The sequence below is a fragment of the Syngnathus floridae genome, chromosome 16 (assembly GCF_059516105.1).
Source record: "Syngnathus floridae isolate MCC-2025c chromosome 16, RoL_Sflo_1.0, whole genome shotgun sequence".
In the NCBI taxonomy this organism is placed as follows: domain Eukaryota; kingdom Metazoa; phylum Chordata; class Actinopteri; order Syngnathiformes; family Syngnathidae; genus Syngnathus; species Syngnathus floridae.
Window position 1 is genome coordinate 4960965 of NC_142428.1, and position 27753 is coordinate 4988717.

Sequence of the window (27753 nt, forward strand, 5' to 3'; positions counted from 1 at the left end):
TCCATTGTGCGCCTGTGGAGAACATAGCAGATGTTGGCCACCTGACTTACTTTTTTTTTTTGGTCAAGTGGGGGGAAAAAAAAGGTCTGAATTGTTTTTGTTTTTCTCAATTAAAACTAGATCCATCAATGTCGTTAAGCTTTTCAGCACCAATTAAAAGAAAGGAGGAAGCCAAGATATTAATCACTCTATGTAAAGTAAGATATGGCTGTTAATGCATTCAGGGGTACCATATACGCCACAACAAATTATGATTTGTAAAAAGATTAGGGCAGATACAGTCAAATTTTTTGAATCAATTGTTTACCATAGAATTTTTTTTTACTATTATATTTTACTGTTCTACAGAACTACAAACAATTCAGACATTGTTAAATAAATAAGCACACAGAATAATATTGTAAAGGTAGAACAATACAGCTCTTGTAATGGATTTCAGTAATCATCAAGGTGGTCAAGTACAGAATATTTGTGGCGTAAGAATCACTCTTCACTCACATCTGAAAGAGGAAAATCTTATTTTAATCCAGAACTCAAAACTGGCAGCATTCTACATTGCAAACAGATGCAAAGTAGTTGAACAAAACAGAATGTTTACTGCCATCTAGTGGTCAATGTATAGACCAACAAACACACTTGGCTTGTGGCTGTCTGAACAGTAAATGACCTGCCTGAACCCAAAGACTACTACTTCTCCTCTAACTTGGTCATTCTTTGCTAGAAGGGCTCCTTCAACCCATCACTTCCATCAAAAGCGATGCTAAATCTTTAACTCCACCACCGAAAGACATTTCGCTCACTTGCTCTGATGTGGAGTCTGGGACCGGATCTGGAGTGGCCACATCCACAAAAGTGGGGAAGGCGTTTTCATCGGCTTCCATCGGTGGTGGCGCCGATTGCGGTTCCACGGTAGGCTCTGTGGATTCGTGTTGCTCTGGCGCAGGTGAGGTTTGGAGTGGGGTCTCCGTTCGAGGACTGGAACGAATCAGCAGACCTTTGTCTGTAGTGGAATAGCGTTTGGCGGCACACTCCCGACGCTCGCAGTGCATCTGATCCAGCAGCCTGAGCTCGGCCGGCAAGTCAAACACTTTCTCCTGAGGTAGAAAACACAGCATTTAAATTTGTTCAAAAAGTGATCATAATTCAGATCTCATTAACATGATCATCGACGGAAGGGCTAACTGACTTATTATAGCTCGAATTAATGGCATGCATTTTTAATGCTAACATGGATATCCCGCTATAAAGCTCAAATTACTTTACAGGAATTATATTTTGATGTTACACAAAAAATAAATAAATAAATAAATATTTTACACATACCTGTGATTGCGGTTTGGTCCTTTTAGAACTGGGCATCTTCTTTGTACAAATTTTTTTGTCATCCATTGAATCAACGTATCCTCTTCACCGACAGGTTCAGATGAAATAATTTTTATATTTTCTAAGTAAATTAAAAACCCTGAACCCTTTGGCGTCTGACTGACACAATAATACCAAACACTTTTTCAATTTAAGTCAGCAGGAGTGACTCTTTTTCTGCCAAGCCGAAGACACAGCAACCAAAAGTAACCCCACCAAATATTTCATGGAAAGTCTACCACAATCCAGACCATGACCCCAGATGACTTTCAAGTTGTATGCACATTTAAAACTAAATAAATAAAAATAAAAAAAGATCATTATGGTGCTGCTAAATGGCTGGATGACATTTGCATTATATATTTTAATGTAATAATACATATTTAAATTTACTACCCGGAAAACGGATTCCTACCATATTGATGCTTTCCAAGTCTTCATTTGGGTACTGGCTATTTGAGAGGTAGACATCCACTAAAGCCATGTAGTCCGTGAGAAGACAATCCAGCAGTGCCATTCTGAGAGGTTGCAAGTGGATCACAGACAGCGCCATCACATTTAGCAATGGTAAAGGACATGGACGGTTGTACCACAACTTGCTTTCCTCCTGCAATTAAAAATAAAAACACACTGCTGTCATGACAATTGACTGATCAGGTGGAGTAACCTGTATTGTCCTCCATCAAGATGTACCTCGGTAAACCGGGACTTGGTCTCTAGGACGGAGAGGTGGGAGGAGGGCAACTTCAGGTGGCGAGTCACCAGCTCATGAAGAGTGCTTACTTTGTGAGGAAAGAATCCTCCAGTCTCAGAGTGAAAGCACATGACATCTGCCACCTTGGTAAGGTAAAGGTAGCTTTAAAAAAATGGTGCCACAAGGATGTACATATTGCCACCATTCTTTCTTCCTGGACCTGAGTGTCAAAGACATTCGTCATCTTCACGCCATGTTGTGTCATCAGACACCCGGCAATCGCTCTGCAGTCATGAACGACCTGTGTAACATAACACAATCAACAAAGGTCCCCCCCCAAAAAAGCATGTACGACTTCTCACCTTCAGTATGCGCTTACTCTCGAGAATCATAGTCAGACCGTTTTTAAAGGCTTTCTCTCCAAGCAAGAGAATGTCAAAGAGATAAACCTTATGTTTGGTGGCAATCTAAGACACAAACAAAAAACATAAATACAGATAACATTGAGTGACCCTAATGTTTGGAATTTTACTGAAAATGCAATACATGATGACTAATGAACATTATTTTGTCCTAATCTTGAAATGACACCAGATTTCTCACCTGAAGCCAACACAGTCGGCCATGCTTGTACATGTCCACCCCATCAGCCCCAACGCCAACCACATGCTGCTTCTTAATTTGCATCATCTATAAATTAACATCACAAACAATCTAGCGATTGTACAGTATGGAATCCTGAGGACTCTAAAAACTACTTACAGCGGGTCCAAATTTCTCATGAAAGGCATTAATAACTTCAAATTTGATGTATTCATCATCATCATCAGCTATGAAGATAAAGACATTATTAATCAGCAATTAGTGTTTTGATTTTGATGATTACTGACCGTGGTAAAAAGTCTTGAATGGCTGGAATTCAGACAGCTTCAAGTGGTCTTCAGGAATATTTCTGTACAAAATTTAATAGCTCTAAATCCAATTTTTGCTTCCAAGGTGAGACATATTGACAAGGACTTACCCATGCTTTTTGTCCTCGTCATTGGCAAACTCCACTATGAATTCACAGCTTGTTATTTTGTGGAATTTTCACAAAAAAAGATATTTGTTGGGCTTTTGTACTCACCATTCACAAACTCATGGCCGAAGAATAATCTACTTCCGGGAAGTTCGCGGCCATTATCGCCAAACACGACTGAAAAGACACAATTTTAATTTAAAAAAAAAAAGATCTGTTTAATGTCCTCGGTCATTTGAGCGCAATGAATTATTAGCTTTAATTTTGTTTAAGTAAATAGTTACAATAATAAATAAATATAAGTAAAACTTCAAACCGTTCGTGAGGGTCACCGTTTTGCTAGAGCTGATTCGTTGCACAACGCCGACGCAAAACGACGATTTAAGAGTAATTTTAATACGTTTGCCTTGGAATATATTCGAGAATGAATAATCTGCCATTTTGAGCGGCACTTGAGTGTCGTTAAATTAAACAAACTCACTAGTAAGTTAACTATCGAACGCGGACATCAACACCTTAAAGAGGCAATCAAGCTAACTCTTTGTTGCGTTCAAGAACAACCCGCGCGTTTGGGAAATAATACAGATTTTTTTTAAAAATATATTATTCTTGAATATTTTTTGTTGAATCATTGTTACATGTAACACATGTTTTATTTCTTTTCAAATAAAATTGATTTCGCTATCCGAAAGACGTGTTGATATTTATTTATTTATTTATTTATTTATTTATTTATTTATTTATTTATTTATTTATTTATTTATTTATTTATTTATTTATTCATTATTATTATTATTATTATCATTTATTGTAACTCGTGTAACCAAATTAAGCAATATGACTACAATACATAATTGTATTGCTTTTCAGCCACATGGGGGCAGGCTTATTGCATGGAGCACATTGCAATAAGCCATATAAAATAAGTTCTATCATGAGCGATACTTATGAACATTATATAAATAAAGTAGTAAAGATGTGGGATATGTTTAGTATTGGATGTGTTTCTTATGTAGTTCTGCAAAAGCTTAATTGGATCCAATGTCAAATCATTTCTGGTTTATAGCTTTTGTATGATCACCTGCTTGGACATGGACCTGATTTAAAAAGTCGACAACTGATAATTACTGATCACATCTGATTTAAACTGGGTTTGAGATGATTGAATTCAATTCCAGATATTCACAAAATGGATCAGTACTGGATTGCATTGGTTTGTCATTGCATCTTATGCTGCACATCTCTGTGATAAAACAGTTTAATCCGGGTCAGAATTGGATTAAACTTGGGTTGACAGTACAAGTGCTGATATGCATGCCCACATCACATTTGTTTTAACTGGCATTAAAAAAAAAATTAATCATGCTGTCACATACACAAACTGGAACTACAAATTCTGATATGCATGCCCACCACATTTGTTTTAACTGACATAAAAAAAAAAAGTTAATCATCCTGTCACATGCATAAACTGGATCAAATTAAAATGCTGCCTATTGTTCAATGTGGATTATTTTTTGATTGAATTTTGACCCAGCAGTCACACACAGACAATTTTCTATCATATCTGAGTTATGTTCGTGTTGGGATTTCCCCCAAAAAAACAAATTTACATCATATACTTTAGGAATATGTCTTCACCAGTCTAAACACCTGTGAAAGTTGAGTCAAGAAAAGTGACTGGCAACCGAGTGTGACGCTCAGAGGAGTTCCTCTACCCACTTTGCAGTGCAGTTAATGACATAGCGGCCACAGTGCAGCCTGCCTCCCGCCCACAGACAAGCTGCGTCTGAATGTTGCCTGTTGCTTGTGTCACGTCCATTGACGAGTGTGCGTGCGTGCGTGTGCGTGTGTGTGCGCAGCATGCTGCTAAGAGTACCGGTGTGGCGAGCACAGTGATCAGATGCTCCCAACGAGGAGGACGCAGATGGACAGCTTAGTGCAGCCTCTCGTCGCCCAGTACCTCGCCATGGGCTGTCAATCAAAAGACAACAACAAAAGTGAAAGTATTTCCGCGGACGACAAAGGGAAAGACGATGCGTAAGTGTCACACGAAGATTTTAGTCTTTTCATTGAATTCTTTTTCAAATTCTTTCCGTCACTAATTCTGTATATTTACTTTTTCATGTGTGTATGCATATTTTGTCTATACGTAGGCTCTTAAAGCAAAAATAAAAGCATAACATTTAAGAAATGTTGCGTTTTCATCTTAGTTGAAAAAAAAAAAGATTAGTATTTGCCGGTCAGCCATCAAGCTAAAGTGGATGTCCGTAATTAAGTGGTATTTCCCACAGTTGGAGGAAGGAAATGAGAACAATGAACACTATCTCACGGGAGTTCCTTTAAACACAAGCCATCTTTTGTACTTTGCATTTTGTGCGATGGATGTTGCGGCAAAAAATACTCACACTTTGTATTTAAGGGGAACTACTGCATGCATAGAAGCAGAACATATTATATTTTTATATTCAGAAGAAAAATCTGACGCGATCTTGTGTGTGTTTATTTCCAAAAAGGAGAGGGACACCAGGATCCGGCCCCAGGTCGAGAGTTTCCCCTCCAGGACGTCCTAAAAAATTCCACAAGCCAGGTCAGGTCCAGACCCCCATGGGGAAACCCACAGTGTCAATAGGGCATCTCGCCAAAGGAGCCAGCTGGGAGGAGCTGATCCAGGCTTGTTTGCAGGCCTTTGGTAAGCCTTCCTTGACATGTTTTTAATGTTGAAGTGGTTTCAAAAGTCTAAACACCCCTGTTGCTGACTCGCATGAGTTTGAATATGATCAGTCCATTTTCAACACTGTAAAATCCAAGTTTTAAGAGGGTGTGCACACTTATGCAACTACATTTTCTGTTTTTATTTTGACTTTCCCTTGCAATTTCAATTAGACATTTATTTGGATGACTTGTTGTTGAAGTAGGTTTGTGATTTGGCTTACAGTCATCTTACTAAAATCTGCAGATTGATTCTGGTATGATTTTATGTTGTAGATGTTGATGATATGTTTTTGCCTTATCCAGGCAGGAAAGGTGTTTACGAGTGCACCACAGGTTGGTTGAGAAGGTTGGATCAATCAAGCCAATATAATTGGCTTCATTAAGTTGTCAGGAGAGCTTTCTGAGTTTTGGTGATTATATCTCTGGAAAGAGAAGCTTTCAAAGTGCCGTTGCCCTGGTTACGCAAATGGAGCAATGGGGGAGGCGTTACAATGGGCCGCACATAAAAGGGCATCCCATAAAGAGCGGTCGTCAGCAGCGAGCTACAACCAGGTGGAAGTTTGTACTGCCACATAAAATATCAGCATGAAAATGACAAAAAATTGAAAAATGGAAATAGAACTTTAGGGAGCGTCAACATTTGTTGTATTGCTCGTGAGTGTGCAGTTTTATGAATATCTGTGGATGGAAAATCGGCGAGTTTCATCTGCTCTTCCAATATAAGCATGCTGGCAAGAGTTATTTGAAAAGTGACCCTATGGTACCTCCAGGCTCTGCTGAGCCTAAAGGTCAACTCTTCACGTAGCGTCGCTCGCATGGTGACCGGCTTTTGAAGAACACTCCGCTGTGAGACATCGATCAATATCCACTGACATCATCGCTCACTTTGTGCTTTGAGTTATTCATTGGTGCACCCCCATTTTTTAAAATCTATTTTAACCATAAGCATCCACTTGGATGATTTCAAACAATTGAAAAAAATGCTTACATCATGTTCTATTTTCAAACATGGACCACCTCCCTTCAAGTCTAAATGTTAATCAGATTTCAAAGGAAAGCCATAAAAGGATCATCATTCCATTTGATAACATCTCAAAAGAAGGAAAAAGCCACACGCAGATTTGGAGTTTGCTGATGAGCATCTAAGATAACCTTAAAAGTGCCTTTCCACCACCGTGGGCGTTTTTCCTAATTATCCAAGCGTCGTGAGATAGCCCAAAAGGGATTTACTCCCAACAAACAACCCTTTAGTGGTTGTCAAAACAAGCATGGGGTCATTGTTTACCTTCCATGGAATCATCCCTTTCCTGTTGTCCATTTATGGCTCTCATTTTGATGCTTGCTATAAAAGTAGTAAATAAATGAAATGGAAGCTTCGAGTGAAAATTCAGGTAATGGCTGAGTGGCACCAACGGAAATACTGCCCAAGCAGGATATGAGAGAGCAGCCGGGAGAGGCTGGTTGCTTACAGATAACACAGATTGGAAAATGTGTTGCCATGGAAGTGCCAAGTATATCCAAGGTGATAAAAGTGTGTCTTAAATTCTCCTGAGGAGATGGAACGCTTGAAACGTTGGGCTTATTGTGATGCATTTTTTCGTCATCTCGTTGAGTGTCTTTTCTCTCTGTTCACCGCGACGGCGGTTTTTCTCAGAAGATAAATGGTCAGGAAAAGGTTTGCACGCTCTGAAATTGGAACGTGGCACAGCATGGTGTTGTGCGGTTTTGGTGCATTTTTTTTTTTTTTTTACTTTGCTTTGTGTCTGTCATGACAATAGAGGAAGTGCTTGAGTGTAAATTGGTGGAAAAGAGGAACATAAAATGTAAGTCTACATACGTAGTTCCAAAGGTCAATGGCCTCTATGACATCATTTATTAGAGTGTCTCCATCAGTGGTTTCCCCGCCTGGGAAAAAGGGATGGCAAAAGTTTGCATACACAACATCATACAAATCCTTCAGTTACAACACCCGAGTATTGTGTGATTCCTAATTTAATTTAATTTAATTTAATTTAATTTAATTTAATTTAATTTAATTTAATTTAATTTAATTTAATTTAATTTAATTTTCTATTGTATTTTATTTATTTATTTATTTGTCAATCACTAAAATCAATTTGATCAATTTCAAATCAAACCATAGTTTTATTTTCATAAATCCTCCTCCTACCAGCTGTTATCAAACGGAACGATTTTTTTTTTACACAAAATTTGGAACGCTTGTTGATTTTACATGGTGATGATTACTGACGATTGCTGCGTGCTGCATTTGTACAGCATCGCACCTTTTAATCCAGTTGTGATGAATCACGCAGATTCTGCTTTTGTGAAACAAGGACGATCATGAGTCACTGATGATATTTTTTTTTCCCCTGCGGGTATAACTTGACATTTTGCATCAAACAATATAGCCACATTTCTACACTCAGGTTTATATATTTTTTTTTTATTTCCCTCCAGATTCAGATGGTTACACAAGTGAGCGCAGCCACTTGTTGAACATCACACTGACCATGCATCGCCTTCTCATCTCCTCCAGCGACCTCCTGGAAAAACTCACCGATCTATATCCTTCCGCAACGTCACAGATGCATTCCGAATCGTGCGTTTGCCCGTATTTAATTGTCAAGAGCGACTGCCAATCATCTGGCTTGGGATAATAACGCGGGTGAAGGGCTTTGGGTCTCGGCCTCCATTCAGGAACCAACGGTGGCGTCATAAAGCCTCTCTGAGGAGCGTGTCGCGGTTTCAGGTGTTAATTACCTCTGTTTCTTTGGCGGCCGTGTACACGCAGTCCTCCTCTTCAACTATATATAAACAGCTTAAAGAGGAGCCCGTTCGCACAAACCACGTCAGCGAGCACAATAACAAATGTCCCTCTGCTATTTTTAACCCTCTCATTGAGAACCCAAAGGCCCCAGAAGAATCCATCAAATAGATTGAGAGTGTGTTACGATCAGGGAGGAGACGCGGGGGCCATTAACAGGCTTCCTCATCACAGTCCGGCCTTGGGATTGCGTAGGCGCATCTTCTGTTCCCATGACGCCATTAGCCTTTTTATGCTCATCACTTGAAGATGATTCCTGCCAAATGTCAGTCCGTTTATTTAGGAGAGCTGGGAGTCACGTCACACTTTGTCTTGATCTTCTTTTGTGTGGCCGCTTCATGTTGTTCGGCATCCTTAACCAGAAGCTTTACGTTTAAAAGTGCCGTGGAGAACGAGCAGCCGGCAGAGTGCCAGAGAATTTGCTACTTCATCAGGTTTGTTCATTTATTGGACACTGATATTAAAGGTGTGACGACTAATCGATTAATCGGCAACTAATCGATTACCAAATTACTCAATGGTTATTTTTGATAAGCGATTGTTTGTTGCTCAAGATTTCTCTACAATAAATTTAATCCAATTTCTGTAGTCATCCATGAAAGCAGACTGATTGGGTCGATTCAAAAAAAAAAAATTATTTTGGAAAACAATGATCAACATTTATGTTTTTGGACTATGTTCAAAACTGAATATCATTAATTTCAATGTCACCTTGAATTGACATATTTTTAATTAACTTAAAATTAAAAAAAAAATAGTAAATCTGATTTATTGATTAATCGACAAATTAATCGGTTGCCAAAATAATAGTTGCAGTACGAATTGATATCAACACCTTTTGCTATGGCTACCGTCACACACATTGTCCTCTCTGACCTCCAGGCATTGGATTCAGGAATTCTGGATGATGTTCCGATTGCACCACAGCTTGTCAGACAGCTTGGACCAGCTCCGAGATCTAATCAGGGAGCAGGGACAGGAGCATCTCTGCTCTCTTCTCGAGACCAAATGGATGTAAGCGTGCGACCAGCTGTCAACTGAGAGGCTTGAACACGACAGCCAGAAAAAAAAAAAAAGAATCGAGTCACGATTTGTTGCCATCGTGTATTCTAGAAACGAGCGAGACTGGTCGTGGAAGGCCAGCCAGAAGATTAAAGCCAACAGCAGTAAAAAGAGGAAGGTATCTCTTCTCTTCGACCACCTGGAGCCCATTGAACTGGCCGAGCATCTCACCTTCCTGGAGTTTAAATCATTTTGCAGGATTTCCGTAAGTGCACGCTCATAAGAGCATAAATGACTTTTGGTGCTCGGGGGGGTTTGCAAGCAAGGTGCAGATTTCCTTCCAAAGGAAACGTCAAGCTGCTTGCTCTCACCTCTTTACTCTCTACTCTCACCGCCAGTTCATAGACTACCAGAATTACATCCGCAACTGTTGCATGAAAGACATCCCAGGGATGGAACGTTCCATTGCTCTGTGCAACGGGGTCTCCCAGTGGGTTCAACTAATGGTGCTGAGCAGGCCGACGGCTCAACTTCGTGCCGAAGTTTTCACCAAGTTCATCCACGTGGCCAAGGTAGAGTTTCAGTCAAATCACCGCGAGTCTGAGCGTGTGAAAATATTTCTCAGTTATCGGCGGGACTGCTAGCCTGCGCTGGTTCGTACCATTAAATCAGCAGCCTGCTGCGGAGCACAAAACCCATGGGGTGTGGAGACAAATTTCACACCATCATTCTCCAGTGACAGCAGGAATTAGAGAGCTGAGAAGAGATTTGAAAACGCTTTGAGTCAAAAAAAAAAAGGAGAGAGAGAGACGGTGTGAAAAAGCAACAACAATATAAGTGGTTTATGTAACTGCCGTTTTATGTATTATATAACCAGAAGTACTTGAAACTTGTGCCTATCATCGCTTCAAACTACAAACACAATCCCGAGCTTTGTGTTTTGGATCTCGATGGATCGCGCGGTGTCCAGTTGAACGACCTTGTGTGTGTTTGTGTGCGTCCGCCAGGGTTTACACCTCATGCACAACTACAACACGCTAATGGCGGTGGTGGGAGGGCTTTGTCACAGCTCCATATCCAGACTGAAGGACACCACCTCTCATGTACCCAATGAGGTCATCAAGGTAATGAGTAATCACAAAAGCATAAGAAAACCAAGCGTGGGTTGTATTGAATAAGAACACATTAATTCTAATTTAATTTATTTCTAATTTAATTTAATTTAATTTAATTTAATTTAATTTAATTTAATTTAATTTAATTTAATTTAATTTAATTTAATTTAATTTAATAATAAATGCATGATATACTTGCATTGGCTTATTTCTGGAGTAAATGTGTCCTTCCTGTCCTCCTCAGGTGTTAAACGAAATGACAGATCTGCTCTCGTCGTGCAGGAACTTTGATAACTACAGACAAGCATACAACAAGTGTACAGGTTTTAAAATCCCCATCCTGGGCGTGCACCTCAAAGACCTGATTTCAGTGAACGAGGCCATGCCGAACTATGTGGAAGACAATAAAGTGAACGTGCAGAAGCTGCAGGCGCTCTACAGTCATATCAATGAGCTGATGCAGCTCCAGCAGATCCCACCCAGGCTGGACGCCAACAAGGACTTGGTCCATCTCCTCACGGTATATTTCATAGCTGACACGCTACATCCGATCCGATTAGCCGATTAATCGTGACTAGCAAAGTAATCGTTTGCGGCTATCTCGATTCCAGCATGTGGTTTGTTGGCATGCGTGTGGGTGAGATGAGAGTCTATGATCCATGAGTGTGTGTGTGGGTGGCAAACCGAGTGTGAATGAGAGGGAATTCAAATTGCTACGTTGTACTTGTGTGTCATCCTCGCAGTGTTTTGCATGAATACAGTATGTCCTTGAAAATCTGCTCTTCTACAATGTGACCAATCCTCTTTTTCACTTTTTCTCTCTCTGTCTCTCAGCTGTCCTTGGACCTTTACTATACCGAAGATGATATCTACGAACTGTCTTACGCCCGGGAGCCCAAGAACTGTAAAGCCCCTGTGAGTGATAGACTCATTTAACACCCACAAGTCAGAGCTGTGTACATCTATGGTCACATTTGAGAAGCTAATACAGAAAAAAAAAAAAAAAAATCTTATTGAGACTTATTTTTCAACTATGATTTCATTTTCCATCAGCCAACCACTCCTTCTAGACCTCCAGTAGTTGTCGACTGGGTATCCGGAGTGACTCCAAAACCGGATCCTCGAACTATTAGCAAACATGTGCAGAGAATGGTGGATGTGAGTCTTTACAATTTTTTATTTTTTGCATTGGGGGCATTATTTAATTTATTCTTTATTTCTTCTCCTCCAAGTCGGTGTTTAAGAACTACGATCACGACGAGAACGGCTTCATTTCTCAAGACGACTTTGAGAAAATTGCGGCCAGTTTCCCCTTTTCTTTCTGTGTCATGGACAAAGACAAGTAAGTGCTCGGCAGGTCGCACGCTCATTTGCAGCTGCGGGGGAGAGCAAAGTGGTATTTGTAGTGAGACGTACGGCAACAGGAAGCATCAAGTAGCTGCACAACTAACCATAAACTCACCACTTTCGAGTGTTGTTTTTTTTTTTTTGCACGCCGAGACAATGCACGTTCAAAAACCACAAAAAAATCAGGCAGTCCCTGTCAAAAAAAAATATCAGCGTAAATAGTGTGTTTTATTGATAATACAGTTTTTTTTTTAAATATATTTGTGCAGGGAAGGACTTGTCAACAGAGATGAGATCACAGCTTATTTCATGCGGGCCAGTGTCATCTGCTCCAAACTGGGCCTGGGCTTTGTTCATAACTTTCAGGAGACCACTTATATGAAGCCTACCTTTTGCGACAACTGCTCGGGATTAGTAAGTCACAAAAAAATAAATCATTTTAACCCATTCAGTGCCATTGACGGTTATAGACGTCAAAGAACTGGAGCGAATGAGTTAAATGTTGGCTTTTTGTATGTTTTTTCTAGCTGTGGGGAGTCATCAAGCAAGGCTACAAATGCAAAGGTAACTTCGGATATTACTCATGAGAGGTCTCTTCAGGGTGGGAACCTCGACATAACGACCATTCGCACAATCTAATTGGAGGAAATAGAAAAGCTCCAAATAAAACAGTTCCTGTTTTGATTTTTTTGCCTTCTCACAGACTGCGGGATGAACTGCCACAAGCTGTGTAAGGACCAGGTGGCCTTCGAGTGCAAGAAGAACACCAAAATGAACAACAACAATATCACAGACAGTCCCACGACTAGCTCCACGCCTGTAACCACGGGAACCTCGGAGGGTGGGTTAGGGCACCACACTTATCCCGTCATGATATTAATTATAAGGACTTACGCAAATGGCGACCCGGTGGCAGCGCATAGAATCGCAGATTCATTTACGTTTTGTTTTTATTTTTTTTCCAAGAGTCGAAAAGGTTATCTGCTATGGGTGGGTGGTTTCCCTCTAGCTGTTTTTCTTTTTACTTACAAGCTGCCCACCTGCGACAAGAAATTTGCATTATTCAGCTGCAGGTTAGACATGCAAAAAAATGGAATGTTGCATTTTGACACATCATCTGAGTCATTTTGTTTTGCATTCATGACCTTCCTCTTAGACCACAATCTTTTCTGTGTGTGTGTCTACACAATTAAAATGTTGCCCTACTTTAACCAATCAAAATTTTTTTTGTTGACCCCAATATAATAAATGCCGACTGTGCATTATTTTGCCACCTCAACATCCAATAATATTAACCCCAACCACTATCTCACCATTCAGGTTCAGATGAGTTTCCTTTCCAATACCCGCCTGATGACAACAAAAACTGGAGTCCAGACTCTCCAGTCACCTCCCATTTGAGGCAAAACCAGGTCCACAGCGCCACTCAGACCGAGGGTCCGCCGCTGTCCCCCGATGCCACTCGCCCTCATCCCTCTTTTCTGGGCCCGGTGGCATTATCTCCCTCGACAATGTGCCCCAGCCCGCTGCTGCAGAGGAAACAGCGCCATTGCGCCAAATGGGAGAACCGAATTTCTATTGTACAGAAACCCCGAGAGCCAGAAGAAGACAACAAATCCATCACTGAAGCCTTGCAATCAGTGGGTGGCACACTTTTGTTTAATGGTACTTGAACGCACCACGATACTTATAAATCTTTTTTTTTTTTTTAAATCAGGAGAACGAGAGGCTCCAAAAAGCCAACGAGACACTACACAGTAAGTTGAAGGACTCCGAGCAGGAAGTGGAAATGTTAAAGACACTGTTGAAGAGGCACGCGCTCCATCCTGTGGAGGAGGAAGAACCCTACTAGACACGTCAAGGACATACGGTATCATCTGACCAGCTTTGTAACATTTAACAGAGTATAATACACACAGTCAGGGTATTACTGTATTTTGTTTTTAAATTAAACATCACTGCAGAATGAGGTTAATTCTAGAAATTAAATAAAATCACTGTAATGCACAGGAAGCTGTTTGCAGAGTGATAGTGTCACCTAGTGCTGGTTGCCTGAATTATTGGGATGAAGGGTTCTCACCAAAGCAACATAACAGTATTAACTGTTCATTTGGGGAATAATGTGCTTAAAAAAAAAATGTATTTTTATTCAGTGAGTGGCGGTTTAAATGCTGCTGGAACACAGTGCATGCCTGTTTATAAAATGTTATTTTGCTCGTAAACGACAATCCTGCCTGGCGAGGTGAAATGGAGTAGAGGAAAAACTAAGTGCCATAAAAAAAAAAAGGTGTTCAATCAGATTTGGGCAGCAACATGCTTGCGAAATATGTACAGTATCATTTTGTAAAAAATATTGGGTAGGCCTAATAATTAACTTTAAGTGCATCTTTTTATTGTGTGGAACACTACACAGTTCACATAAAGCGTGAAATGATAAATTGTTTTGTACTTTGGTAGGCCCACCTTCTGTTAGATGTGGTTTTTGCTTATTTGTGCACGCTACTTTTGTTTTTAATTTTTATGGTCAGTGTTGTAAATGGAAATTGTGGTGTTTGTGTTTATTGAAAGTGCCACGATGAGGGTGGGGGTGGGAGGGGGGTTGTTAAGTTACATCTCATTTTTCATGTCAGTATTTGTGAGCTTTCTAGTTAAAAATAAATGCTGTGCATTCTGCATAAAATGTCCTACTTGTGTTCTTCCATTTCAACAGTAGGGGGCGCTGTATTCTCACAAAATCCCATACAGTCTTCACTCCATCAGTGCTTTTGAAGAAACCTTTTCAATTGATTAAAAAATAAATTTTAAATTTAAATTAAATTTTTTTATTAATTAGTAACTTGAGGAAAAAAAATACAACATCAAGTCCCCAAATGACTTTTTTCTTTAGCAGTGTGATGTAGTGAAAGTGTAAATTCCTATCACAGGTTTTCATCCCATAATAAGCAACCGAAAGCTCTCATTGAGAGTCATTGTGTGTACATTTCCAGCAATGTCGTGTGCAAAATTGCCTCTGAGGTGTAAAGCAGCGCCTCGCAAGTCAATAGCGTTTCTGACAGCTCATTTAGTTCGATTTGAATGGGAAAGAAGGAAATAACATTGGCCCCAGTCCAGCAGGCTGCATTCATGCTGATACTGAACAGTTTGTAATTATTATGGCTGGCTAATGGAAAAAGGCTCTATTATACGCATCTTTAAAAATCCAGCTACGCCATGCTGAAGATGAGAATTTTGGTGACAAATAAATCAATTAAAAATCAATATGCAACTCACAATCTAGACAAGCTAATATTGTTTTGCGTGAAGGACAAGTGCGGGCTAAATGAAATGCTGCATTATAAAACAACCTAAAAGATTCCAGTGTTTTGAGGAACCGCCCATCTAACACCCCAAAGAAAATCTGAACTATTTTTTGTTTTTGCAATGCCACCATGATAAAGTATTAAATGATTTTGCACAAGCATCATTCATTTTTGCTCCTCACTTTTGTCTTCTGTCTACATGTGCTGCTGCACCCCTTTTGTTCATTCCTAACAAACACTATTCACAATCTCATCTAAGTCGTTCCTATTATGTTTTATCATTAAGATATGTTAACTCTATCAAATGAATGTGTTCTTAAGCTAATTAGGCAACATTATCTTTGTCCTCCCCCGGCACACAAAACACCATGACAACAAAGTGCCTTGAACACACATTTGAACACAAAAGAACAACAATGCCTACGGGGTGTTTCAAAGCTGCTCTAATTCTCTTGAAAGTGAGTTCATTAGGTTGGTAATGATGGCCGAAGGAGCCGCATGGGCACCGCGGTGAGAGCCTGTAGTGATAATCAAAAGGAGAATGACTTGAAATAGCCAGAATTGCATGAAGACATGATTTCATTAACCTTAATGATACAAAGAGGTTGTCCGCCAAGAGAAACATAACTGCTATCTCATATCTCATTTGAAATTTCATTATGGGATGCGATGCACGTGCTAGAGGAGGAAAATTAAATAACTATGGATGATAAAATGAGTCTATGCGGCACCATACTAAAATTCGAAACATTTAAAGTGTAAAAGTTTCTCATCCCTGCCAAGAAAATGCATAGTGTACAAAGTATCTCGAAAACAGCGAGGATAACAGCGGAGTAAGGTATTAAAAATAAATAAACCCATTTTTTTAAAGAAGTGCTCAGCAAAGATGAGCTGCTGCATACAAATGTGTATCGAAATGACACATATCTCGAGTGTATTGTGAAGCAACAGACACAGTGGGGTTGATGGACCAAAGTCAGATGGGACTTGCTCCCCCAAATGAGAATTCCGCAGGAAGGGGGAATAAATTTAATTCTGAATGTCATTTGCCAAGTTGTGGTGAAATGCACACAACTCATTTCCAGCAATGAAACACACCTCTGGTATTTTAAATGTGACCTTGTGAGCTGAAAATCAATAAATATGAATACAATAATGAATAAAGCACCAATTCAAATTTTACATTAAAAAATAAACAGTTGTGTTGGATTTCGAAAAATGTATTTTAATGATCTGCTAGGCCACATTTGGCTCCACATCGGAAGGCAGATAAAAGTGGCATTAAAATTCAAATAGTTTATTTTACATCTGCAAAGAGCATTTCAGAGCACATTACGAATAAAACTGAGGGATGCAATTAATATGTGTAAAAAGACGCTCTAACTACTGAGCACATTGATGAAATGTCGTAATATTCTTTACATCATTTTCAAGTATTTGCTTCTGAGCCTTGATCTAACAAAACAGTTTATTTTTTTCTCACATCGGCACTTAGTTGCGTCCCTATCAGCGGCGGCCATTAAAGCCACGGGACCTAAATGGTGAACATGAGAGCTGTTTAATGGCTTTACTATTGGCTGACTACTTTCCCTAGCAACTCCAGATACTTTTGGAAAAAGTACATAAGGTTCCAAATAATATTAAATATGTGTCATCCAGCACGTACAGTATCTTCACATACTCTCGAATGAGTTCAGAGACAAAAAGCCATAGACTTCCTCTGCAAGCTCTTCCTCCTCTACCTACTTGGTAACCATGACAACATTAGGTGTCATTTTGTCAATCTATTTTAAGAAACTATAGTCTCACACCATCCACTGTAATACACACACAACACACACACAAATTGTAGGAGGGAGTTGGTCATGCAGACACTTAGACTTGCATAACTTTAACTCCATTTTCGAGTATATTTTTGGGCCACATTAGTGGTTGAGGGTGTGCATGCAAAAAAAAATAAAAATGTGCATAGCAAATGGGCCAAAGTTATTCTGGGCTTATTCTGTTTTTTTTCATTGACCTGATTTTTTTGGTCACCTGACATGATGAGATTTTTTGGGCCTTGTAAGGTGATGAATACAAACAGGCACCGACACTCTCAGCGTGCTCTTCAGATCAATACGCACAAAAAAAAAAAAAAAAACGACGGTGCAGACATGTGGCGCTCGGTAATTATGTCCCACTTGGTTCTTCACTGTGGAAATGAGAGTCACAGACTCCTAATGGTCCATCTGAGGCTTCCCAAGTGATACGAGGTGTGGAGTGAAGCCCTCCCTGACCTCCTTCCCTTTTGAGCCCCCCCCTCCCTCCGGAATGCCACAGCCTCTGTGAGCTTGTTTACTGCTCTCAAGTGCACCACAGCGACTGTGTACACTGAGAATGGCTTTTTTTTTTTTGTTGATAAATGATGTCGTGGGCAGCCGTCTGCCAGGGCACGGATAATAAACCCAAAGCGCACCTCAGTGGGGGAGAATTCAAAAGCAAAAACAAGAAAAATATTGATTGAAAGCTGAAGTTGGGTGCAGGGGTACATGAAAACATAAAACAAAAGCTACTTAAGAGTAAAGTCTTGTTATTTACGCTAGCCCAAATAGTTTTAACGTGCGGAGGATGGTGTCGTCTACTGCAAGATGTTGTATGCTGATAGTAAATGTCTATCTCCTCAGTGAATACACAGCCATCAATCAAAAAGTTGCAATCGTGCAGAGCTGCAGAGGAAGCGGCAACACAGTATCATCCTGGTATTTTTAAAGCTCTCCAGGGAACTCGCTTTTATTGCTATGCGCTGTTGAGACTCTGGTCGGACAAAATGATTTTCCGTGGATTTTGACACCCTGTTAAAAAGGGCAAAATATCGATATTAATATCCCAGTTCAATAAATGTCCTTACTATTTTCCCATCAACCAGGGGTTTGGCGCCATCTAGTGGCAGAAAGCACAAATTCTACCATTTTTTCAGGAATCGCTAACCATGAGTCTATTGATTGGTAAAAACAAAATATCAAAACAGCAAAAAAACGCAGATCGTGACACGCATACCGACTGTCAAGCTTGGACGGTTTAATCGTTTTTCCCTCTCGATGGTTGCACAAAATAAAACGGTCCTTCTGCAACAAGTCACCCCTGAGACTCACCCCAGAACATTCCATCTGCTTTTACAAGATTCTTTTAAGTGGTGCCGTGTCATTACGTGTCAAACGGTATTAAACGTCCAACTATAAATAAGCCGCGCAAGCAATGTACACAAGAGTTTTTTCTCGGGGTGCTCTTCTAGCACATTAAAGGAAATCCATCATATTAATGATCTTCAGCTCGCTTCATTATTCATGGAGGAAGAGCGCGGCTGTCCAAAGAGATTATCGTTGGCCATCTATTCGGCGATGTAATCAAATGTAGTTGATAATATCAAGCTGCAATTTGTCTGATTTACTGATCGGCATACTTATTATATAAAAGTGAAAATAAACTAGCTAGCTAGCTAAACTAGCTAGCTGACGCCATTTTAATGTACACCATCAATGATCATTATGGTAATACTGTATTTTGTAGTTATTATTTCCAAGACAATTTGTTAGATTTATCTTTGCCGCATTGCTGCATTTATTCTTAACGCAATTATAATAATGTACAATAGGAAAAGCTTCATAAATTGACTCTGGTTGCTTCACCTCCTACAGATCAATTCAAGTGCTTTGCTACTTTGTGCTCCCATCGGATTAGGCTGACTAATTCCCACTAGTGTGGACGTGATTGAAGCTAATGGACGTCGGGAAGATTTGCAGCCGCTCGTATTCCGCTACGCTGGCACCGTAATATATACGACGAGCTGCTTTTTCTAGTTAGCGCCCAATCGAGAGAAAATTGATATCATTCCGATAAATGTGGCCGCTATAGCAATCATGCCTGCGCTATGATGACATGACAGCTAAATATAGGGCAGGAAAATGGAGCAGAGAAGGCCACAGTGAAGACCATAAATATTCACAGTCCAGAGGCTGCACTCGAAGCAGAAAATCGGACATTTTTCTTATAATTTTTCACTAAAATGCTCTCATACACACAAATAAAAAAATCTTCTCGTTTATTCCACTGGTGTTAAATTTTTTTACATGCAGCTCTTAAAGTCTGATGAGAAGATGAAGCAGGAGGAGAAACTAAATGGTTGTGACCCCGAGCCCTCCAGCTCCTCTCCAACCCTCGCTTCCAATATCCCCCGTCCCCCGAGGGAGCGGTATCCATCATGAAGACGGCGAGGCCGTTATGGCGCCTCGTATGGCGCAAGACGCGCTGGTGTAAAATGCAGCCCGTGTTCCTGCCGTAAAATGTCCATCAGAGCCTTAATGCATCTCCCAGTGAAAGTGACAGAAGCTCGCCTTTGCACATTATTAACTCCAGACGTTTTTATGAGCGCACAAGAGTGCTCTTCTGCATAAGATATGTGTCCACCTTAGTTTTTGGCATCACATCACTCTCCCTGACTGTGGCCCTTTAAATACTATCATTATGTCATAATTATTCATTGGTGGAAGCCAAATAAATTAGGCTGACGGATTAATCTATTTTGCTACACATCTTGCGGGCGATTTATAGGAACGTTATGTAAACTGTTTCCGGTGATAAATGGTGACGTGAAAGCATAAGAAGCTTGGCAGAGGATGCTGTAAAGGCATAACCATTTTGGCAGGCTCATGATAAATACATGGGATTTGTTTGAAATATTCATCAAATATGAACGAAGCGATATATTTATTAATTCTTTTTGTGTGTTATATTTAAAACCAGATCACAGACATTTGAGTCATGTTAGAATAAACTGCAAGCTTTTTCTTGCACACTCGCTTAATACCGTATTGGCTTGAATATAAGACGACCCCGATTATAAGACGACCCCCTCTTTTTCAAGACTGAAAAAAGCCTTTGTTTAGACCCCGAATGTAAGACGACCATCCCCTTTTTAAGTTTTATTTCAATGAAAAAAAACCTCATCTTATATTCGGGCCAATACGGTAAATGATGGACTTTGCTTGTCCATGGATGAGTTTTGTCTTGAGCAAAGATGTCAAATTTAGGTCTAGAAAGTAGAAACTGTGTCCCTATATGGCTCCTGGGATCTTCTACACTGTGACTAGAGTACTTTGGTCACATCTGCGGGGTGAGACATCCTCATTAATTGTTACATTTTATTCGGAGGAGTACATCCACCCCCACCCAACCTGTTCCACTAAGCACTGATCACCGATGCGTAAAACCGCATCCAACCCATGATGCAACAGCAAGGGAGGAACGACGAGCAAATCCGTGATCATCTCCAGTCGAGAGGTGACATCCTTACGAGCCAGCAAGCTCCTCCAGTCAAGTCAGTCCACCCTAAATAGGTCGTGATCGAGATCCTTTTGGGACTCTCCGGTGGGCGTGCATGCGTGCGTAAAATGGAGCCGCGTGTGTGCGCGGCGCTGCGCGGCACACTTGTGTGTCACACCGACGGACAAACTTGCTTTTAACGAGGGAAAGCTGCAGCGTGCATGGCGGCTTCCCCCGAAACGATGATGTGAAGTCACGAGCGGGCGAGTCAGTTGCGCCAAGGAAGGAAGAAAAGATGCTGCATGAGCGAGGCTGCGAGAGGACATTTAAACCAAGGTGAGAGACTCTACTTGTCTTCAGCTGATGGACAGCCTCGCTTTGTTGTTATTGCCTTTTTAACAGGTGTGTGACGTCATCTATAGTTTTATAAAGTCTGCATGCTTTCGATGAGAGAAAAAAAAAAGAGCTAAATGAACAAATTGGAAAATGAGCATGTATTATTCATACCAGAAGCGCACACACCTGCTAAGTGCACATCTTATGGTGTTTTAATTATTTGTGAATGTGGGATGGGCTTTTGTTGTCTAATGTTGTGTGTAATGGAATTGTGTGTTATTTCCTAGATAAGCGAGTGCGCCTTGTGCGCGCGCGCGCGTGTGTGCGTTCGCAATCACACACTTGTTTTTTCCACATTATTCACGCGTGTCCAGGCGGAACATTTGTGTCTCGGCCTGGTTTTGTGTTGAGCGCAGGGCAAGCATGTAGAACACTGACAGAGGCACTCATGTGCATCATATTCTATGTTTGTACTGATTTTTCTCTATAAACAAACCTGTGCTAAGCTAAGCCATTCTAAAAAAAAAAAAAAAAAAAAAGGTCATTATGCACAATTGATGGAGTTACATCCATAACAACAATGCAAGCAATGTGTTCACTGAGCTGAAGTCTCACAAAGTTTGCTGGCATGTCACGTGACTTTTCCCCAGGTTCCATTATACCAGGAAGTGGATATATTTCATCATTGATTAAATATATCCACCTCTCTCACTTTAAGAATCACATTTACGAATATATAAACCCCAAAGGATAGCTTATATCAATTGGCTTCTGGTTATTTCTCATTATACCAACGCGTGCACACAATTTGCGGTCTTACCTTTATTTGTAGATGAAGTCCATGCGTCTATCCTTCGCCATAAAAGCTCCATTTCATTGTAAAAGTCATTTTCTTTCATTTTAGCCTGCACCTCATGAAGCTCTGATGCAATCACAGCAAGCTCCGTCATGTGTTTGTATTTCTCCAACATTCCCAAGACATACGTAGGAACAGTTGACTTCCTTTTTGGCTCCATTGCGCAACATAACAAAGATCTGCACTTTGTTTGACACATCCGTTGTCTCGTCTACCTTTGCAACAACAAATGGGGCAGCATTAATCACCCTTTGGCTCACATACGCCCCCCTTCAGTGCGGCATGCAGAATACCTGTGACCCGCAACCTGTGCTTTTTTTTTTTCTAAGGTCTTATGTCCCGTCAGCAAAACAAATATGCAATTTCAGCTATTTTAGCCATAAAAATGTTCGAAATCAGTCCTACATAAAGATCAAATATTCGTTTTATGTTCTTTTTTTTTTTACTTGTCATGATCTGCCTCACCTGTCTCTCCTGCTATGTGAATATATGAATCATCATATATTATCCTTGTGCAGCTATGCTCATAAAAGTGAGTCAGCAGACCGAATTCAGCACCTGCTTATCGTCGTGGATGTCGGTGAGAGGGGGGGAGAATGAAAAAACATTGAGCAGATGGTGATTTCATTGCACAGGATGGTAAAAGTGTGTGTGCTGAATATTGACAAACAAGAATATTTATTCAGCCGTATATTGCAATCGAAAACCCCCCGCAAAATAAAAATATATATGCTGAAGCATTTTCTCATTTTCTCATCAAGCCTTAATTTAAATGTTGATATTATTTCAGCTTCAAGACCACCTAGCTCCACTTGGACTGTAAGCAGGATCACAATGGAGAGCCTCAGTGAGCTCCAGAATCCTCTTCTGGACAAAAGCAGCAAGCGTCTAGTCCACGGTTACCATGGCGACTACCCAAGCCAGCAGCAGCACCAGGACGGCCTCATGGGCTACCTCTACAGCGGGAGCCATGACGAGCACAAATCTCAACAGTTCCTGGACGCCACCTCGCTGCATCTAGCGGTGGAGGCCTTCTACAAGCCTGATTTCATCCTGTGCAAGGATGACGTGAGCCTGCACAGCAAAGACTCCAAGAGCGAGAGCTTTGAGACCACCTTTACCGAGAACAAAGACGTGGCGCCGGGGGACGAGAAGCAACTGGGCGGCACCCAAGGAGGGAAGGATGTGAAGATCCAGACGGTGTCGTATGAAGTGGAAGACGAGCAGGCTCCTGAGTATGAGGTCAGTCAAACGAAAATAGTTTGGGTTATCTTCTATAAAAGCAAGAACATCTGACAGGAAGTAAAATGTCAAACGTAAAATAAGTACATGTTATTTTCCACAATCATTAGGGTGTGTGAATTTTAAAGAGTATAAATTCAAATGTAGAAATGAAATGTCAGTTCCTAATGAGGCAATATACATTTTCTGACGTTCAATGGCTGCTTTGGTGCGGCGGGATCGAAGAGCACTGTGCGGCGAGTCACTTAGTTCATTAACAATAACTTATAAGGGTTCAGACATTTCCGTGTGGTGGGGGGGGAGCCATGGGGATGTTTTGTCATTTACATTATTTTAACAACCTAAGAGACCAGCGGCACTATTCGTGCTCATTTGGTATTCCCTTCTCCTCAGAAAGGTCATTTCACTGCCAGGCTTTCAAGTTTGCTGTGGACTCACTGTGTTTTATAATTGTGATTCTCTCCGTCCGGGCGATTGTTCTTGAGAATGACTGGTAAGCTCTTCAAAGAAAAGTCTCGAAAGCAAAGCAGCAAAGTCATTTCAGATGTGCTTGAAATCTCATTTCACCCGCAGACCCTGATCGGAGCACTTTTTTTTTTTTTTTTTTCCTCGCTCTGGCTCACAGATAGAGAGATGCGGCGTTGCTACAAGTAATGCGGTTGGCGCTTTGTGTGCATTAAGAGTCCCTGGAGCAGGTGGCCACTGGCTGAGGTTATTCCCTCTCAATTCAACCGAGTAAATCCCTCAGACCGAGTAAAAAGTCGCCTCTCCGGCTTCTGGTGTGTCCACTGACCTTTAGCTCCAGTGTGCGAAAGAACCTAACCTGTGAAGTGAAAATGAATTCACCAACGGATGACTTACTGCATTTATAGTGCGGCTTGGAAAATAAAATAACATTCAGGATGATATCAGGTATGAACAAGCTTATGTTCTCAAGGGTCACTGATTTTAATAATAAATCGATGGATGGGCTAATAATGTCAGCACAAAAAAAAAAAATCTTCAAAAAATGCTGATAAACATTCTGTAGATGTTCCCTATGGTGGAATATATGAAATTATCTGGAAAAAAAAAACCCACCCAATTATCTGCATAATTTGGGGGAGTCAGTGCCCACGTGGCCACCCCTCTAGCTCCGCCAGTGGTCATCCATCTAACAGTTTCATTTTGATAGAATTCAACGATAATGGGTGACATTAAAATCCAGCCGAGAGTCCTGAGACCATGTTTGCTAAGGATGACACGTGTCTCCACAAGAGTGCTCGGTCGCATTGGCAAATAATCAACAAGCACAGCGGGAGTGTGTCTCCAGTCCGTGTCAGCGACCTCGAAAGCAGCAGTCACTCAAGAGTCCTTATCCGGTACAGCTCACCAGATAAAGGAAGATTAGGGCTACTGTGTACCCGCTGCTTTATTCATGGGGTGTCACATCATGGAGTGCTTATGAGCGGTCGCCGTGGTGATGGATCACAGCCGCCTGTCCAGGTGCAGCGTGTTCATAAAGCAGATAACGGGGAGACTCGTAATCTTGTCTTGGCACGGGGGCAGCTGTTGGGAAACAAGTCCGGATGATTTACCGCTGCACTTCACTGTCTAAATAAATACGACGTAGTCACAATGGAGGTTATTTATTAGGGAGTCTGGCGGCGATAGGATGTTTTAATTGGGAGGGGGCCAAAGGGTATCTAAGGATGTCCACAATTTTTTTTTTACAAACACAAATACTTTTTTAGAACACGCAGATAAACATAGGGTAGGGTGGGTAATGTGGAAAAAAAATGATCTGAAAAAAACCTAATCGTCAATTATCTGGTACCTGCATATTTAGGGAGGTTCACTGCCCCCACAGCCCCCCACTAGCTCCGCCAGTGGTCAGTATTCTATTATTAATTAATTGTACCCTATACGAGGTTATGCTTTATTCTACAGTGTAGTGGGAGGGTGCAGCATCCACAATGTTTTGCTCCCGCCTTGACTGATGGCTGCAGGCGGTGGAACTAATGAAAGCTGCTCTCTACTTTCTACTGGTGCAATCTTGCACCGTGCGCTCAGGACAGCTGAGCGAAGCAAAGGGCTGCGGCTTCGTCAAAGGTCACCCCGCCATTCGCGTCGCCGTCCTCATTTCGTTGGCCTGGCTCAGATCGATGTCTGTCTGTCACTAATTAGCCCCCCACTCGGTCTTTGTGAGGTGGCGAGATGTATGTTAGCGATGGTGGAGGGGGGTCATGCTGGAGAAGCAATTTAGCAACTAAATGGCACTGTCCTCGGGCTGTGTCCCTGTCACCTCGAAATGACGGAACAATCCGTTAATCCCGCTTTATCTGTCAACCAGCTCACGGGCTGTTGACAGGCTCCAAATCCACTCCGGTGGGCGAAGCACTTCCTGTGTCAGTGGTCCAGCGACGAGGGCACGGTACTCTGTCAATCAGCTCCGTGGCTTACTAACATCTTCATGTGTCTGTCAGTGAATGTTGCTAATTACAGTGTAGCTCACCGCACTGTATTATTTTCATAACAGCTATTTTGAGTGGGCAGGTAATTGTATTTATTAAAATTGCACGTTTGCTTCCTCCCACATTACAAAAACATGTTTGGCTGTAAAGTAGACAAAGTCGTGAGTGTAAGTGATGAACTTTAGTGAGGAAGAATAATTGAATGTTCTTCCAACAGGGTTAGAGTTGGCAGACGAATTGATATTTAAACATCTATATGTTCGTTTTACTCATCCTGTTCTTAATGTTTTGCAGAGTGACAGCTCCAGTGAGAGCGAGAGCGAAGACAACTTCCTGGTGCTTCCTCCTCGGGACTACCTGGGCCTGACTATCTTCTCCATGCTCTGCTGCTTCTGGCCTTTGGGCATTGTTGCTTTCTGCTACTCTCACAAGGTATAAAGTTGACCTGCGGCATGCATATATAAATATATATATTCTATAATTTCTGATGACTAATGATTAGTTGCGGCCATTAGTCAAAACTTTGCAAAGCACGACGTATACCATGACTGTTTCTCTTGGGATTACTGCAAACTGACAATTACAATGGAGGGTATATTTTTCATAGCTCAAAAAAAAACACCCAAACAAGCAATTCGTCACTGTCAGAGCCATGACCTAATTGCTATGGCAACAAATGGCAGAGCGAGAGAGAGAGAGATTACTTATTTTCTCTCCGCTAACTGGGGCCCAAAACACCTACTCACGCACTCGTCGCTGATGATGACTAACTCTCCGAATTTTTTTTGTCCTTTCTTTTTTTTTTTTTTTGTCAGACCGGCAAGGCCGTCGCTAAGGGAGACTTCTCCAGAGCTGGAATGAGCTCCAGGAGAGCCCTTTTCTTGGCTGCGCTTTCCATTACCATTGGCACGGGAATGTACGTGGGGGTGGTGGTGGCCCTCATCGCCTACCTGTCCAAGCCTGGACATGTATAACACTGACAATAGAAGCAGACAAATGGGAGGAGGAGAATGGACTTCATCATTCCCGTGGGCTGCTGGTTGTCAAAGTAGAATCAGAGGGAAGGAAGAACAAGAAGTCCTTTTAAGAGTGTTTGGACTCTATATGGATCTTGAATTTCGGGGATGGACTCTTAAAAGAAGAAAGGAAACAGCCTCTCTATTAAGAAATATTTCCCAGCTTAATTTAGAATTAATGTATTCCCTCTCAATACAATCGCAGCGTCAAAGATTTCTTTTTATATTGTCCAGATTGAGAAAAGAAATGTAGATTGTCTTTGTGTAGACAAAAGCTGCTGAGCAGTGGTCACTAGGGATATTTGTGTTGATTCTGTACTGTCCACCAAATTAAATGAACAGTTTTGGCATGAATAATAAATAAACGTCGCTTCTACAAATGTCCTTCATCTTCTCCTCGTGGTAACGAGTGAAGTCATTTGTATGGATGAGTCGCGCAGTCATGTTTACACATTGAAAAAAAAAAAAAAGATGCACAATAATATTCTGACCATAATGCATTTTTGTGCCACTCCGATAAAAATTGTGGTGGAAGGTCGAACTCCAAATATGATTATTTATGCTAAGACATTTGTTCTTACCCTTGTCTGAGGTTACAAAACATTTCGGGTGTCTGTCAGGCTGATATTGTTTGCTATTGCAGGCGACACTGAGTCTCTTGGCATTCTTCACTGTCAGCGCTCGAGGTGACTTTTGCTGCCAAAGTGAAGAGAGCCTCGGGAAAAATGACTGCTCTCCGCAGTTAGAATGTCAGAATGCACTTTATTCCTTTCCGGCACTTGGATTCAGCATTTGCATTTTTGCACCACCTGACTGGCAGTCACAAAGTTTGCCTTGGAAAACACAACATCAACTTGGGAAAAGAATCCAAATATTTTCAGTAATTGGTTTCTAGAAAATACACATCCCACAATTTACACTATGTGAGATTTAAACAGAACCTCAAATGAGTTTCCTAAATTTGATTAAATATCAAGTAGGGAGAATATACTCAATTTCTCATTAAAAAGCATTTTGATTTATATTTGTTGGAAGTTCTGAGGTTCTGTTAATATGGTTATTCATTTTTTTTATTTCATTTTTAACTCCTTAGCACCTGTTCTCATTGAAGTTTCATCTACATCAGGGCCGTAACTAAACCTTTGTCAAGTCAGGTGGCCAAGAGGGGCC

At 41.0% G+C, this 27753-nt stretch overlaps 4 protein-coding genes across 9 annotated transcripts in view; 2 read left to right on the top strand and 2 right to left on the bottom strand.

Moving 5' to 3' along the window:
* Positions 1 to 501: 501 nt before the first annotated feature.
* On the bottom strand, positions 502 to 22078 carry exd1 (exonuclease 3'-5' domain containing 1). 2 transcript variants are annotated; one of them, XM_088356461.1, is made up of 11 exons: positions 21837 to 22078; positions 3183 to 3251; positions 3078 to 3111; positions 2947 to 3008; positions 2819 to 2886; positions 2660 to 2746; positions 2419 to 2523; positions 2277 to 2357; positions 2056 to 2199; positions 1778 to 1969; positions 502 to 1094 (listed from the first exon to the last, which is right to left on the bottom strand). In XM_088356461.1, the coding sequence occupies exons 1-11, from the start codon at positions 22069 to 22071 to the stop codon at positions 732 to 734; spliced, it is 1440 nt and encodes a 479-aa protein (XP_088212587.1). In that variant the 5' UTR covers positions 22072 to 22078; the 3' UTR covers positions 502 to 731. The 2 variants fall into 2 exon arrangements, with proteins under 2 accessions (XP_088212587.1, XP_088212588.1); XM_088356462.1 differs by lacking the exon at positions 21837 to 22078 and adding an exon at positions 3391 to 3636.
* vsx2 (visual system homeobox 2) overlaps positions 3203 to 27753 on the bottom strand; it is a 39179-nt gene continuing 14628 nt past the window's right edge. For 2 of the 3 annotated variants that reach the window (XM_088356465.1, XM_088356463.1), the window contains exon 8: positions 22495 to 23103. The gene's annotated coding sequence lies outside the window, so the exon portion shown is untranslated. Of the gene's footprint in view, positions 3252 to 4953; positions 5049 to 7626; positions 7695 to 22494; positions 23104 to 27753 lie in introns of those variants that run through there. The other variant, XM_088356464.1, reaches the window with a different exon arrangement.
* On the top strand, positions 4827 to 14680 carry LOC148385236 (RAS guanyl-releasing protein 1-like). Its single transcript, XM_088356456.1, has 17 exons — positions 4827 to 5114; positions 5591 to 5766; positions 8250 to 8355; positions 8988 to 9050; positions 9499 to 9630; positions 9730 to 9883; positions 10017 to 10190; positions 10626 to 10742; positions 10978 to 11253; positions 11568 to 11648; positions 11787 to 11891; positions 11966 to 12075; positions 12350 to 12494; positions 12608 to 12644; positions 12784 to 12921; positions 13401 to 13720; positions 13798 to 14680. Exons 1-17 carry the CDS (start codon positions 4978 to 4980, stop codon positions 13930 to 13932), a joined length of 2406 nt encoding a protein of 801 aa, XP_088212582.1. The 5' UTR covers positions 4827 to 4977; the 3' UTR covers positions 13933 to 14680.
* LOC148385237 (synapse differentiation-inducing gene protein 1-like) lies at positions 20641 to 26967 on the top strand. Of its 3 annotated transcripts, none has more exons than XM_088356468.1 (4): positions 20641 to 21016; positions 22663 to 23114; positions 25862 to 25999; positions 26383 to 26967. In XM_088356468.1, exons 1-4 carry the CDS (start codon positions 20983 to 20985, stop codon positions 26539 to 26541), a joined length of 783 nt encoding a protein of 260 aa, XP_088212594.1. In that variant the 5' UTR covers positions 20641 to 20982; the 3' UTR covers positions 26542 to 26967. The 3 variants fall into 3 exon arrangements, with proteins under 3 accessions (XP_088212594.1, XP_088212592.1, XP_088212593.1); XM_088356466.1 differs by lacking the exon at positions 20641 to 21016 and adding an exon at positions 22017 to 22452; XM_088356467.1 differs by lacking the exon at positions 20641 to 21016 and adding an exon at positions 22017 to 22404.

What these genes read in the sequence shown, in the direction of transcription:
- LOC148385236 (XM_088356456.1), top strand. Translation starts at nt 4,978, where the DNA reads ATGCTCCCAACGAGGAGGACGCAGATGGACAGCTTAGTGCAGCCTCTC. An exon ending in GGCTTGTTTGCAGGCCTTTG is followed by an intron (nt 5,767 to 8,249) that starts GTAAGCCTTCCT and finishes ATTTCCCTCCAG; the next exon opens with ATTCAGATGGTTACACAAGT. An exon ending in AATCATTTTGCAGGATTTCC is followed by an intron (nt 9,884 to 10,016) that starts GTAAGTGCACGC and finishes TCTCACCGCCAG; the next exon opens with TTCATAGACTACCAGAATTA.
- exd1 (XM_088356461.1), bottom strand. Translation starts at nt 22,071, where the DNA reads ATGTGTCAAACAAAGTGCAGATCTTTGTTATGTTGCGCAATGGAGCCA. An exon ending in ATGAGAAATTTGGACCCGCT is followed by an intron (nt 2,747 to 2,818) that starts GTAAGTAGTTTT and finishes GTTAATTTATAG; the next exon opens with ATGATGCAAATTAAGAAGCA. An exon ending in CGAATGTCTTTGACACTCAG is followed by an intron (nt 2,200 to 2,276) that starts GTCCAGGAAGAA and finishes TACCTTACCAAG; the next exon opens with GTGGCAGATGTCATGTGCTT.
- LOC148385237 (XM_088356466.1), top strand. Translation starts at nt 22,155, where the DNA reads ATGCAGAATACCTGTGACCCGCAACCTGTGCTTTTTTTTTTTCTAAGG. An exon ending in GCTTATCGTCGTGGATGTCG is followed by an intron (nt 22,453 to 22,662) that starts GTGAGAGGGGGG and finishes ATATTATTTCAG; the next exon opens with CTTCAAGACCACCTAGCTCC. An exon ending in CTTTCTGCTACTCTCACAAG is followed by an intron (nt 26,000 to 26,382) that starts GTATAAAGTTGA and finishes TTTTTTTGTCAG; the next exon opens with ACCGGCAAGGCCGTCGCTAA.